The sequence below is a fragment of the Poromitra crassiceps genome (assembly GCF_964638095.1).
Source record: "Poromitra crassiceps genome assembly, chromosome: 26".
In the NCBI taxonomy this organism is placed as follows: Eukaryota; Metazoa; Chordata; class Actinopteri; order Beryciformes; family Melamphaidae; genus Poromitra; species Poromitra crassiceps.
Window position 1 is genome coordinate 9,611,622 of NC_139640.1, and position 11,787 is coordinate 9,623,408.

At 42.9% G+C, this 11,787-nt stretch overlaps 3 protein-coding genes across 3 annotated transcripts in view; 2 read left to right on the top strand and 1 right to left on the bottom strand.

Annotated features, from left to right (window-relative positions):
• The window catches only part of LOC310798937 (NACHT, LRR and PYD domains-containing protein 3-like), a gene marked incomplete at both ends in the record, with an annotated part of 75,810 nt that extends 73,606 nt beyond the window's left edge, over nucleotides 1-2,204 (top strand). The window contains 2 exons of the mRNA XM_083661492.1: nucleotides 35-559; nucleotides 2,170-2,204. Coding sequence (XP_083517618.1) covers nucleotides 35-559; nucleotides 2,170-2,204 — 560 coding nt within the window. The remainder of the gene's footprint in view (nucleotides 1-34; nucleotides 560-2,169) is intronic.
• Nucleotides 2,205-5,387: 3,183 nt separating this feature from the next.
• On the bottom strand, nucleotides 5,388-9,617 carry LOC310798938 (trypsin-1-like; the record flags this gene model as incomplete). The annotated part of the gene is made up of 6 exons (XM_083661493.1): nucleotides 5,388-5,435; nucleotides 5,531-5,632; nucleotides 5,815-5,951; nucleotides 6,057-6,307; nucleotides 6,435-6,482; nucleotides 9,544-9,617. 6 exons carry the CDS (start codon nucleotides 9,615-9,617, stop codon nucleotides 5,388-5,390), a joined length of 660 nt encoding a protein of 219 aa, XP_083517619.1.
• LOC310798806 (trypsin-1-like) lies at nucleotides 9,612-10,996 on the top strand (the record flags this gene model as incomplete). The annotated part of the gene is made up of 6 exons (XM_083661357.1): nucleotides 9,612-9,678; nucleotides 9,767-9,917; nucleotides 10,046-10,296; nucleotides 10,402-10,538; nucleotides 10,724-10,825; nucleotides 10,949-10,996. The coding sequence occupies exons 1-6, from the start codon at nucleotides 9,639-9,641 to the stop codon at nucleotides 10,994-10,996; spliced, it is 729 nt and encodes a 242-aa protein (XP_083517483.1). The 5' UTR covers nucleotides 9,612-9,638.
• Between the last annotated feature and the right edge of the window lie 791 nt (nucleotides 10,997-11,787).

Here is an 11,787-nt window from a genome sequence, read left to right on the forward strand (position 1 = left end):
GCTGCTGCTGTAATGTGTCTTGTTGTCTCATCAGATGCCTGTGATCTCACACTGGACCCAAACACCGCAAACAGACTCCTCCTCCTGTCTGAAGACAACAGAAAGGTGACGAGGGTGAGAGAGGAGCAGCCATATCCTGATCACCCAGAGAGATTTGACAGCTACAGGCCTCAGCTGCTGTGTAGAGATGGTCTGACTGGTCGCTGTTACTGGGAGGTGGAGAGGAAAGGAGCGGTTGATATAGGAGTGACTTACAGAGGAATCAGCAGGAGAGGAGAGGGTGATGACTGTGTGCTTGGAAGGAATGAAAAGTCCTGGTGTCTGTACTGCACTGATGGTCGTTACACTGCCTGGCACAATAACAGACCCACAGACATACCTCTCCCCCGCTCCTTTCTCTCTAACAGAGTCGCAGTGTATCTTGACTGTCCGTCTGGCTCTCTGTCCTTCTACACAGTTTCCTCTGACAAACTGATTCACCTCCACACTTTCCACTCATCATTCACTGAACCACTTTACCCTGGGTTCTATCTGTATCCTGATGCCTCAGTGTCTCTGTGTCAGATAGAGGAGTGAGACAGAAACACACTGTGACCAACAGGGCCGTATCCAGGGTTTCGAAATAGGGGAGGTCCAGCAAGGGAGGCGAAAAAAAATTAGGTTTTTTTCCCCCTTTTTTAGCCATATTTAGAGTAATATATAATTTTAAATAAAAAAAAATGTTTTTTTTTTTTTTTACCTTTTTTAGCCATATTTAGAGGAATATATCATTCTAAATCAACATTAGGATTATACTGTTGTGATGTCATTATTCAGTATATTCTCTTTCATGTCACCACCTGCTCAGCTCTCCTGTCAACATAATTGTAACTAACAAACACAAACTGTTTTAGCCAAATTCATATCAAAATGACACCTACAAACACAGGTACACAACCCAAGCCGTACACAACACACAAAGTCATCATCGATAATAAAAAAAAACATACAGAGGGACCTGTTGGCTGGCAAGAACATGTATTTATTGTCATTGACCAAAAACAATCATCGGAAGGGATGAGAAGGATGTGAGAGTGTGTGAGTGTACTTAGGCTTCTGCAGTCAGTCAGTCAGTCATCATCTGTTGGCCCACTGAAATTGATTAGACATTATTGATTACATTACATTATAATGCTTGAAAATAATTTGGATTTAAGTGTTCAAATTATTGAATGTGATTATTATCAAATTATAGGCTAGCAAGAGTAATGCAACAATAACAAATACATAGTAGATGACACAAACATGTGGGCTCATGTATCTTCAAATAAGTGAATGAAACCCTGCATAATGTAAAAACATTATTTGATATTGATTTGATTGATTTTGATTTTGCAGATTTTGATTTTTGGTCATCCAAACACTATGTACAATACCCTCTATGTTCATATAATCAAAACAATAGACATAACACATTTTACATAGATCTTGACCAAAAAAAGGTATGGGCTGAAGCTAAAAGCTTATTTTGCCCACCCTATTCACATACAGCACATGACAAAGAAAGAAAACAAGTGTGAATCTTTATAAGAAAAGAAAACAAAAAGGAGAAAAACCAAAAAAGAACATGCTTCCTGCTCATACTTTATAATGCATATTTAATAGTTGTACATGATTTATTTTATTTTTATTTATTTATTTGTTTATTTTTTTAATTGTCTTTGTTGTTTGTTTGTTTTTTTTGTTTTTTTTCTGTTTGTTTATTTTTTTATCTTCTAACTTTTTTTTTTTTTTTTTTTACTTTTTCTCTTTTCTTGCCTCATGATCCATAAATAATGACAATACATGATTAGTCTGCTTCATGATCCATAATGACAATAATACATGATTAGTCTGCTTCATGATCCATAAATAATAACAATAATACATGATTAGTCTGCTTCATGATCCATAAATAATGACAATAATACATGATTAGTCTACCTCTCTATACCTACTTATCGTCTTGTTTTTAAACAATCTTTTGAATGCACTAATCGAACCACACATCGTCAAGTCCCCCTCACAGGAATTCCACAAGCCTACCCCTTTCACAGACACACAATGTTGTTTAGTGTTTAATCTTGCCCGTGTTGTTTCAAAATTGCCTGTGCTTCTAAGATCATACTGGGTATTTTTAATCTCAAACAGCGTCTGAAGACATTCTGGAAGTAGATTGTGTTTAGCCTTGAACATTATTAACAAGGTTTGAAGCTTAACTATATCCCAGAATTTTAGTGTGTTTAAGTTTATAAATAAGGCATTGGTAGGCTCACGGTACTCTGCTCTTTTGATTATTCGTATAACTCTTTTTTGTAAGATAAAAATTGGCTCAATGTTGGTTTTGTAAGTGTGCCATATATGGGACCATTTCAATCATGAGAGGCCAGTTGGTAGGATTTAACAAACTTTATTTAGCAATCGGCATGCATGGCAAATGCTTTGGCGCATGACTCCATTGGCCAGTGGCGCTGCTCTTGAGGCAAGAGGAGGGCATCTGCATAGGCTAAGAGATCCCCCCCCCCCCCCCCGTGGGGGATCAGGAGTCACGACTCGTTGGTGGCGGACTGGGGAGGTGGGTGGGGCAAAACAACGCTTCGGAGGACGGCTTCAGGGGAGATGGACTGCCGTGAAGCTAGCTGCTGCTATGATCGGCCAGAGAGAGAGAGGTGACGTAGAACCCTTGCTATATATATGAGAATTAACTGACGTCATATCTGACGTCATTACGGACGTCATACTAGGACTTTGACTGACCACGTCATACTAGGGCTTGACTGACGTCAGGGGGTGATCGGATTATGCATGTGTGGCCTTCTGCTTGAAATATGGTCTGGAGACCTCACTTCAATCATGAGAGGCCAGTTGGTAGGATTTAACAAACTTTATTTAGCAATCGGCATGCATGGCAAATGCTTTGGCGCATGACTCCATTGGCCAGTGGCGCTGCTCTTGAGGCAAGAGGAGGGCATCTGCATAGGCTAGGAGATCCCCCAAAAGGAAGATCTGATTACCCAACTCGGTCGGGCCTTCGATCTTGGTACCTTAACGTTTAACTTGGCGCTTCCCAGCTTGGCCGCCTTGGCACCTCGCGATTTAGCCTGGCGCTTCCCAGCTTGGCCTGACTCTCTCTGACTCTCTCTCTTTCCTCTCTTTCCCCCCGAAAATTAACCGGGAGATTTATTGCGCCTTACTGGGCGCCGTGTTTTTCGGGGAGCCACCACCAACGAGACATTATTTGGCACGGAAGTCCGGGACACTGTTCGTTGCCATGCTTGCCGATAAGGGAGGAGGGTTCTTTGGGCTGCCGGTATGGCCGCCTGCTCCGGGCGGATGTAGCTGGAGTAGTTCCTCGTCGGGAGGTTGCATTTCTGGAGCATCCGCTTGAGGCGCAGGATGAACCAGGATCTTGTCATGTGGTGACGAGGTGCGATGAGGAACGGGGAGCCGGGGGGCCGGCCCGGGGCGGTGACGGCCGGTGATGATGTCATCAGATAGCGACCATCTTTTCCCCCCGAGCAAACGCCCGTTTGCTACAGACTGCTCATAGCCCTGCTGGCGCAGCTGGGGCCAGACCACGGGGAAGTCTGGGCAAATTCACGGTGATTGACGGGAACCGGCTTGGAGAAGCGCTGAGCTGGAGTGCCGTAGCATCTCGGGCACTCTGGGCAGACCGAAAGGTCCATGGGGCGAACGGTTCATTCTGGCGGCAACAGCTGAAATGTAAAGCTTAATGCATGAGATGTACAGGAACTGGGCTCCATCATGAGCAATGACTCGCACCCACTCCACGGCGTGCTAGTCAAACACAGGAGTACATTCAGTGAGAGACTGATTCCACCTAGATGCAACACGGAGAGGCACAGGAAATCATTCCTGCCTGTGGCCATTGGTCTATTTAATGCCTCTCTTAAAAGAGCACCTCGGAGACGCTCGGTCACCCTGAGATTGAGCCAGCCGATAGGCTAACTGGAAAAGTGCCTGGCTGAGCCACGTGTAACGTATAGGGCAAGCCGAATAATATAAGTTCAGTGTGCAATAAAGACAATTGGCACGTAAGGTATACTTACTCTACGTATTTGCTTACTTAGACGTACTCCACTATTTTGCTCCTATTGCATTTAATACTGTTTACTGTTTATACTGTTTATACTGTTTATTCCATGCTATGTTGTGTTCTTTCTTCTTATTCTGCTTATTTTACTATCGCATTACTACTGTGTATTTTATTTTATGCTATGTGTGTTATGTGAACGAGCAACTGTAACTTGTCCCAATTTCCCCCCGGGGATCATTAAAGTCTTTCTGATTCTGATTCTGATAAACAAATGAGAGAAAGCGATGGTTTCACCGCCTTGCAAGTGCACCATAGACTGCTAGTTGTAACTCGCAGTGATATGTTATGGATGGCCATATATAACAATGGGATTCGCAGCCTCTTGTTACCTGACTAGCGTGACACTGTATTAATTATTTTAGCTTTGGTATTATTTATGGTTAAAAGAAATGCCAGAGGCATTTTACTTTGAAATTCGTTAAGAACAGGAGGTGGTGCATTAAGACCGGGTAGCTTGACACGGAAAAGACGTCAGCATTCCCTGGGCCGTCTGGCTTCGGTCTGAAAGTTATGCAGTAACACTCATTCTAGCTGATGCTCAGACAAGCTCCATGGGCCAGGGGTGTTAGAATGGCCCCTTGCGTGATTATTATTATTATTATTATTATTATTATTTATTATTATTATTATTATTATTATTATTATTATTATTATTATTATTATTATTGTTATTAGGTGAAAATAATACTATGCAGCCTTTACTTCCTTGACTGTAAAAGCAGACTCGTGGGTACCAATAGCCTACATTTGGAGCATTATTTATCCCCCTTGCAGACAAGGTAGCATGGCTGGTACCAATGAATGTCTTAGGTCTTGTAGTTTCATAGGATACCAATAACTTCACTCTAGCTTTAAAGATGCCTTCTGAAAAACAGTAATGTCAGCGACAGATGTTGGCAGCCTGGATGCCCCCCCCCCCCTAGTGGCTGGGCCCCAGAAAGCAACCCCATATGGGCGGCCCTGTTTGGGGTTCAACCATATATTAGACCATCTAAAGGGCAAGAGCTTTACCCCCCCCCCCCCCCCCCCCCCCCCAAAAGAAAGTGATAGCAATGACATGATATTTGGAGACACAGGAATAAAGATGGATCGATAATGAATTTGCAAGCACAATAAAGTCTTTATTATATAAGGTGGAAAAATGACTGCACAGTATTCAAACTCCTATGGATACTGGAGGTAGAATGTGGAGGTAAGACTGTGGAGGTAAGATGGTGGATGATGATGGGCTGGTGGTGGATCAGGATCAGACTTAGTACTTGGCCATGGTGCTCTCCAGCCAGTCGTTGAACAAGCAGACCTGGAAATAGATACAGAAAGAAGTTAGACTACGGAGCCAGGAACATGTATTCAAATGAGCTGAATATGATCAATGAAGAGACGTTTGAGCCTCACCTTGGCGTAGACACCGGGGTAGTCCCTCTCAGCACATCCATAGCCCCAGGACACCACACCCTGCAGCTCACCGTTGCACACAACGGGTCCACCAGAGTCACCCTGAGAGGAGGAAATGCAAACAATAAGACGAGTAATCAAATCCAAAGTGGAAGAATAAAGTAAATATGTCAATGAAATTCAACAATAAACTGCCCATATATCATCATGAAGGAGCTCCTGATATCAGAAAACACTGGTGGGGAAGGAGGACCTCTGCAGGTCACTGTTGTTGACTACAGTACCTGGCAGGAGTCCTTGCCTCCCTCCAGGTATCCAGCGCAGAACATGGCGTTGGTGATCTGGCCGGGGTAGGAGTCCTTACAGTCCCTGTCAGACAGGATGGGGATGTCCAGGCACTGCAGCTTGTTGCTGTCAGCAGCTGTGTTGCAGAGGGATACAGGAGGAAGTAGATTAGAACAGCTTTGGGCAAAGTAAGAACTGTTAGTTGTTCTCTAATACCTGGTTCTTAAGGTTCTGTACTCACTGGAGCTCTGGCTGTTGCCCCAGCCAGAGACTCTGCACATGGTGCCAGCGGGGGCACAGCTGGTGGGCAGAGCCACAGGCTGCACGTACTGGTTGAGGGTGGCGGGCTTGCTCAGCTTGATCAGCATGATGTCATTGTTGATGTTGGAGGAGCTGTATCTGGGGTGGCGGATGACACGGGAAGAGGAGATGAACTGCTCATGGCCCTCAGTGACCCTGATGTTATGCTCGCCCATACGCACCTGCACACGGCTGGAGAGGGAGGAGAAGAGTAGAGTTTAGCTTCATGATACCAATTACAATTAAACCATCTTCTTTATTCCTGACAAAACGAATCAATCAGACTTAAATTCCTGCTACGTATCAAGGAGTTGCTTACGACTTGTAGCAGTGAGCAGCGGACACTGTTTTGTGACCAATCAGGATCCTGGAAAAAATGTAGGTGTGTGAAAAACAAATATGGTGCTCACTAGAGGGTGGGTACTAAAACTGACATACAGTATGACTGAAATGGTCTTATTTGTCGATCGTTTCTTATGTTCTAATAACTAAAGGGAAGAAATCTGGTCAATGCCTTTAAAAAGAAGATGCATTCATATGAATGACCATAGAGTGTCCAAACCTTTTTGAATGGGGACCAGATTGTGAAAATACCTGGGGGTTATAAAAAATAATCACATACAATACAATTGTAGCTACTCTGGATTTTGTTTACCGTCTGAAATCATTCTTCCACCTGCGTTGTTCCTACTTGGTGTTTGTTTGCAAACTGTATGATAGTGCTGTCATCGTTCGGTGAATGGAAAAAACACAAAGTGAAAATTGGCCCCCGGGCCGGACTTTGGACATGCCTGCCATAGAGTATACAGTACAGTTGATTAGTGGATATCAGATTGCATAGTTATATACAGTATTATACTGCTACTGTCGTCAGTAAATGTCCTAAATCATTCCTGTCAGGTCTAGAGCTGGGTATTGGTTCAAATTTCAAGAATCGATTCGATTCCGATTCACAAGGTTGCGAATCGATTAATTTCGATTCGATTCGATTCGATTCGATCAATTTTCAATATTGATTTGGTTAGTGATACCAAAACGTGTTTTTTGAGCTGTACCCTGAATTACATGACTGTCCAGTTATGTAACACAGGGGTTTCCAACCAGCCAAGTAGATACATGGGGAAAAAAAGTTGCAGACCTGTTGTCAATTTTAATGGTTTTAGTTACACATATATTTACTCACCACGTGGTGACAAAGGGTAAATAACAGCCTTTTCATCTGTCAATAAAGACACTTTCACAATTATGCACAGTGATTTGATTTCAGCCTATATAATTTCTAAAAGTGGATATTAATAATGATCAAACATTTCCATTCATGTAGCCTACAGTATTTATGTTTTTGTTTCAACTACAAACATAATTAAACGTCAACTTGAAACTATGTTTCAACTACCACACGTAGCACAATATTTTAGCCTGTTTAGTAAAAAAAAAAAAATTAAAAAAATTAAAAATCGATCTCTGGACATATGAATCGATAATCGAGGATTAAAATGAAAATCGATTAAAAATCGGAGAATCGATTTTTTGAACCCAGCCTATAGTCAGGTCATCACATGGGTCATCACAGCAAAGTGGATTTCACTTCCTCAGCGTTGAGAGACTCATTCATCACTGGACGATACAATGTCAATCTTAGCAATCTATCCAATCAACAACCAATTCGGTTGAATAAATTAATTGTTTTGGTGGGGGCGGGTTATGCTCCAGCTGAATATTATTGGTTAAAAAACACATCATTTCACTGTTCCTTGTCAAATGCATCAACCAATAATATTTTGCATGAGATAAATTACCATGGGAATCAAATGCCCTAGGGGAGGATTTTTTTCTCCTCTACCCTCCGAGGGCATGACCAGGGCATGACAGACTGGCACAGACTCTGTCTGCATGCTGCTCCATCAATGCCCTACAGAGGTCACTGTTGTTGAAGCATTTTAAAAATAACATGATTTTTATTCAGAAAAAACACATTTGATTGATATTTTATTAAAAAAATATATACAACCTGTGTTTTTCTTTTTCTTCTTCAGAACAAGCTTGTCTGTAAAGTGGCTTCACTGTAGGCTTTCTTGGACATAATATTACTTGGCTCAATGAGTGACAAATTGTGTTTTTGGATATAGGGGCTATCAGCTATTTTACAGTTGTGACTTAAAATGTGGTGTGGGTGTGAGAGGAATTAGATCAATAGACAATAACATTGGTGTGTTTAAAATTAGATATTCCACTAAATATGGCTAAAACAGATTCAAACATGCAAAAAAGGCAAATCTTTCTTCGCCGTCGATCTTAATTGAAAAAAAAAAAAAGAATTGATGGGGGGCCTCCCTAAGAGCTTAGCCCCCTCTGGGCTGATAGGGTCGCTCCACCCCTGCATCCTCCCTTGCCTCACTGAAAACCCCCCCCTGGTTTAAATCATGGTTACAGGTGGATTTTTTTTCTTCCATTATGGTGAACTTTATGAGCCCCATTAGGTGGGATGGGAGAAAAAATATTCAGTTGATATTATTCAAACACATCCACTCTTTCCTCTGCCTGAGGAACTCATGCAGGCTGGCAGTCAGTGTCAACTCATCTTTTAAATCACTTCTCAAAACATGCTTTTATCCTTCCTTATGCCTTATGATCTTTGGCTTTTATTGGTTTTGTTGTTGCCTTGACTGCTATTTGCTGTTTATTGCATTTGCTTTACCCATGTGGCTGTGACTATATGTGTTACTGTTGTACCTCACTGTTTTTTGTTTCCTATTGATCTGTCATTTGGTTAAAAAATGACTAGTTTGTTTTGAAATGTGACATAAATAAGCATTGTAAAGAAGATCATTATTCTCATCTGAAGGCAGCCTCAACCTGCTATGAATTTAAATGCAGATGCTTTTCAGGTAACATAGTTCCCACACATGCACATGTTAGTAACATGTGCATGTGTGGGAACTACACAGCTGTGAGATATTGTGTCCCCCCACACTTCTAAATATAGAGTGACTTGTGTTCCTGTTTAATCTGACCAGGGACAAAACATTCCGAGCTTAGGTGCAGGTTATTGAAACTTTGAAAGTTTGCACAATATTGTATTGAAATCATCAACTTCTTTGTCATCACTCCTGCCAAGAAATCTGAATCTAAAAAAGATTGAAAAATAAGACAATTTCAGTCATACTGTATGTTTCAGTGTAGCCCACCGTCCAGCGAGCACCGTATTTGTTTTTCACACACCAGAAGGAGCAGAACTTCTGCACACCTAAAGTCGACAGGTGCATCAGAGAAGGGAAAACCTGAGAAGGAGAAGAATCTGATGAAGGTTGTTGGACCAAAATGATATTATTTTGTTGAATAAACCTTTATTTGCAAGTGGAGACTGTGCGGGAGTTCTCTCTTTTTTTTCACACACCAAACATTTTTCCAGGGTCCTGATTGGTTACAAAACAGAGGGAGGTGTGTTCTGTGGGGGGAAGGCGTCCATATAAACCAGAGGGTCCAGGTGAAGTTCTATCATCGACAGGATCACACAGCAACCATGAGGTCTCTGGTCTTCGTTCTGCTCATCGGAGCTGCTTGTGAGTACAAGTCTCTTTCCCTGTGTTCATTGATCCTAGTCTACACATTCACTGGTGCCTAACTGCTAGGCTTCCTGTGTGTTTTCAGTCGCCACGGAGGACGACAAGATCGTCGGAGGGTATGAGTGCAAGCCCTACTCCGAGCCCCATCAGGTGTCTCTGAACTCTGGCTACCACTTCTGTGGAGGCTCCCTGGTCAACGAGAACTGGGTTGTGTCCGCTGCTCACTGCTACAAGTCGTAAGCAACTCCTTGATACGTAGCAGGAATTGAAGTTTGATTGATTCATTTTGTCAGGAATAAAGAAGATGGTTTAATTGTAATTGGTATCATGAAGCTAAACTCTACTCTTCTCCTCCCTCCTCCAGCCGTGTGCAGGTGCGTATGGGCGAGCACAACATCAGGGTCACTGAGGGCTCTGAGCAGTTCATCTCCTCTTCCCGTGTCATCCGCCACCCCAGATACAGCTCCTACAACATCGACAATGACATCATGCTGATCAAGCTGAGCAAGCCCGCCACCCTCAACCAGTACGTGCAGCCTGTGGCTCTGCCCACCAGCTGTGCCCCCGCTGGCACCATGTGCAGAGTCTCTGGCTGGGGCAACACCCAGAGCTCCAGTGAGTACAGAACCTTAAGAACCAGGTATTAGAGAACAACTAACTGTTCTTACTTTGCCCAAAGCTGTTCTAATCTACTTCCTCCTGTATCCGTCTGCAACACAGCTGCTGACAGCAACAAGCTGCAGTGCCTGGACATCCCCATCCTGTCTGACAGGGACTGTAAGGACTCCTACCCCGGCCAGATCACCAACGCCATGTTCTGCGCTGGATACCTGGAGGGAGGCAAGGACTCCTGCCAGGTACTGTAGTCAACCACAGTGACCTGCAGAGGTCCTCCTTCCCCACCAGTGTTTTCTGATATCAGGAGCTCCTTCATGATGATATATGGGCAGTTTTTTATTGTTGAATTTCATTGACATATTTACTTTATTCTTCCACTTTGGATTTTATTGCTCGTCTCATTGTTTGCATTTCCTCCTCTCAGGGTGACTCTGGTGGCCCCGTTGTGTGTAACGGTCAGCTGCAGGGTGTGGTGTCCTGGGGCTACGGATGTGCTGAGAGGGACTACCCCGGTGTCTACGCCAAGGTGAGGCTCAAACGTCACTTCATTGATCATATTCACCACCATGTCATTCACAGAAAGAAGACAGCCCATTTTAATACATGTTCCTGGCTCCGTATTCTAACTTCTTTCTGAATCTATTTCCAGGTCTGCTTGTTCAACGACTGGCTGGAGAGCACCATGGCCAAGTACTAAGTCTGATCCTGATCCATCATCATCCACCATCTTACCTCCACAGTCTTACCTCTACATTCTACCTCCAGTATCCATAGGAGTTTGAATACTGTGCAGTCATTTTTCCACCTTATATAATAAAGACTTTATTGTGCTTGCAAATTCATTATCGATCCATCTTTATTCCTGTGTCTCCAAATATCATGTTGCTATCACTTTTTTTTTTTTGGGGGGGGGGGGGGGGGGGGAATAAAGCTCTTGCCCTTTAGACGGTCTAATATATGGTTGAACCCCAAACAGATATGGGGTTGCTTTCTGGGGCCCAGCCACTAGGGGGGGGGGGGCATCCAGGCTGCCCACATCTGTCGCTGACATTACTGTGTTTCAGAGGCTCTAGTGGGCATCGTTAAAGCTAGAGTGAAGTTATTGGTATCCTATGAAACTACAAGACCTAAGACATTCATTGGTAGCAGCCATGCTGCCTTGTCTGCAAGGGGGGAAAATAATGCTCCAAATGTAGGCTATTGGTACCCACTAGTCTGCCTTTTACAGTCAAGGAAGTAAAGGCTGCATAGTATTATTTTCACCTAATAACAATAATAATAATAATAATAATACATTTTATTTTGAGGCACCTTTCAAAACACCCAAGGTACAGTGCATAAAAGAACATAATACATAAAATACTGAAAGATCATACTTAGGTCAAAACAACAAGCATGGTAAACAGCAGCATAGATCAAACAAGACAAGCATAGATAAAAGAAAAGACAGGAGATACAAGGCGGGCAGGCACACAGAAATTGACATCT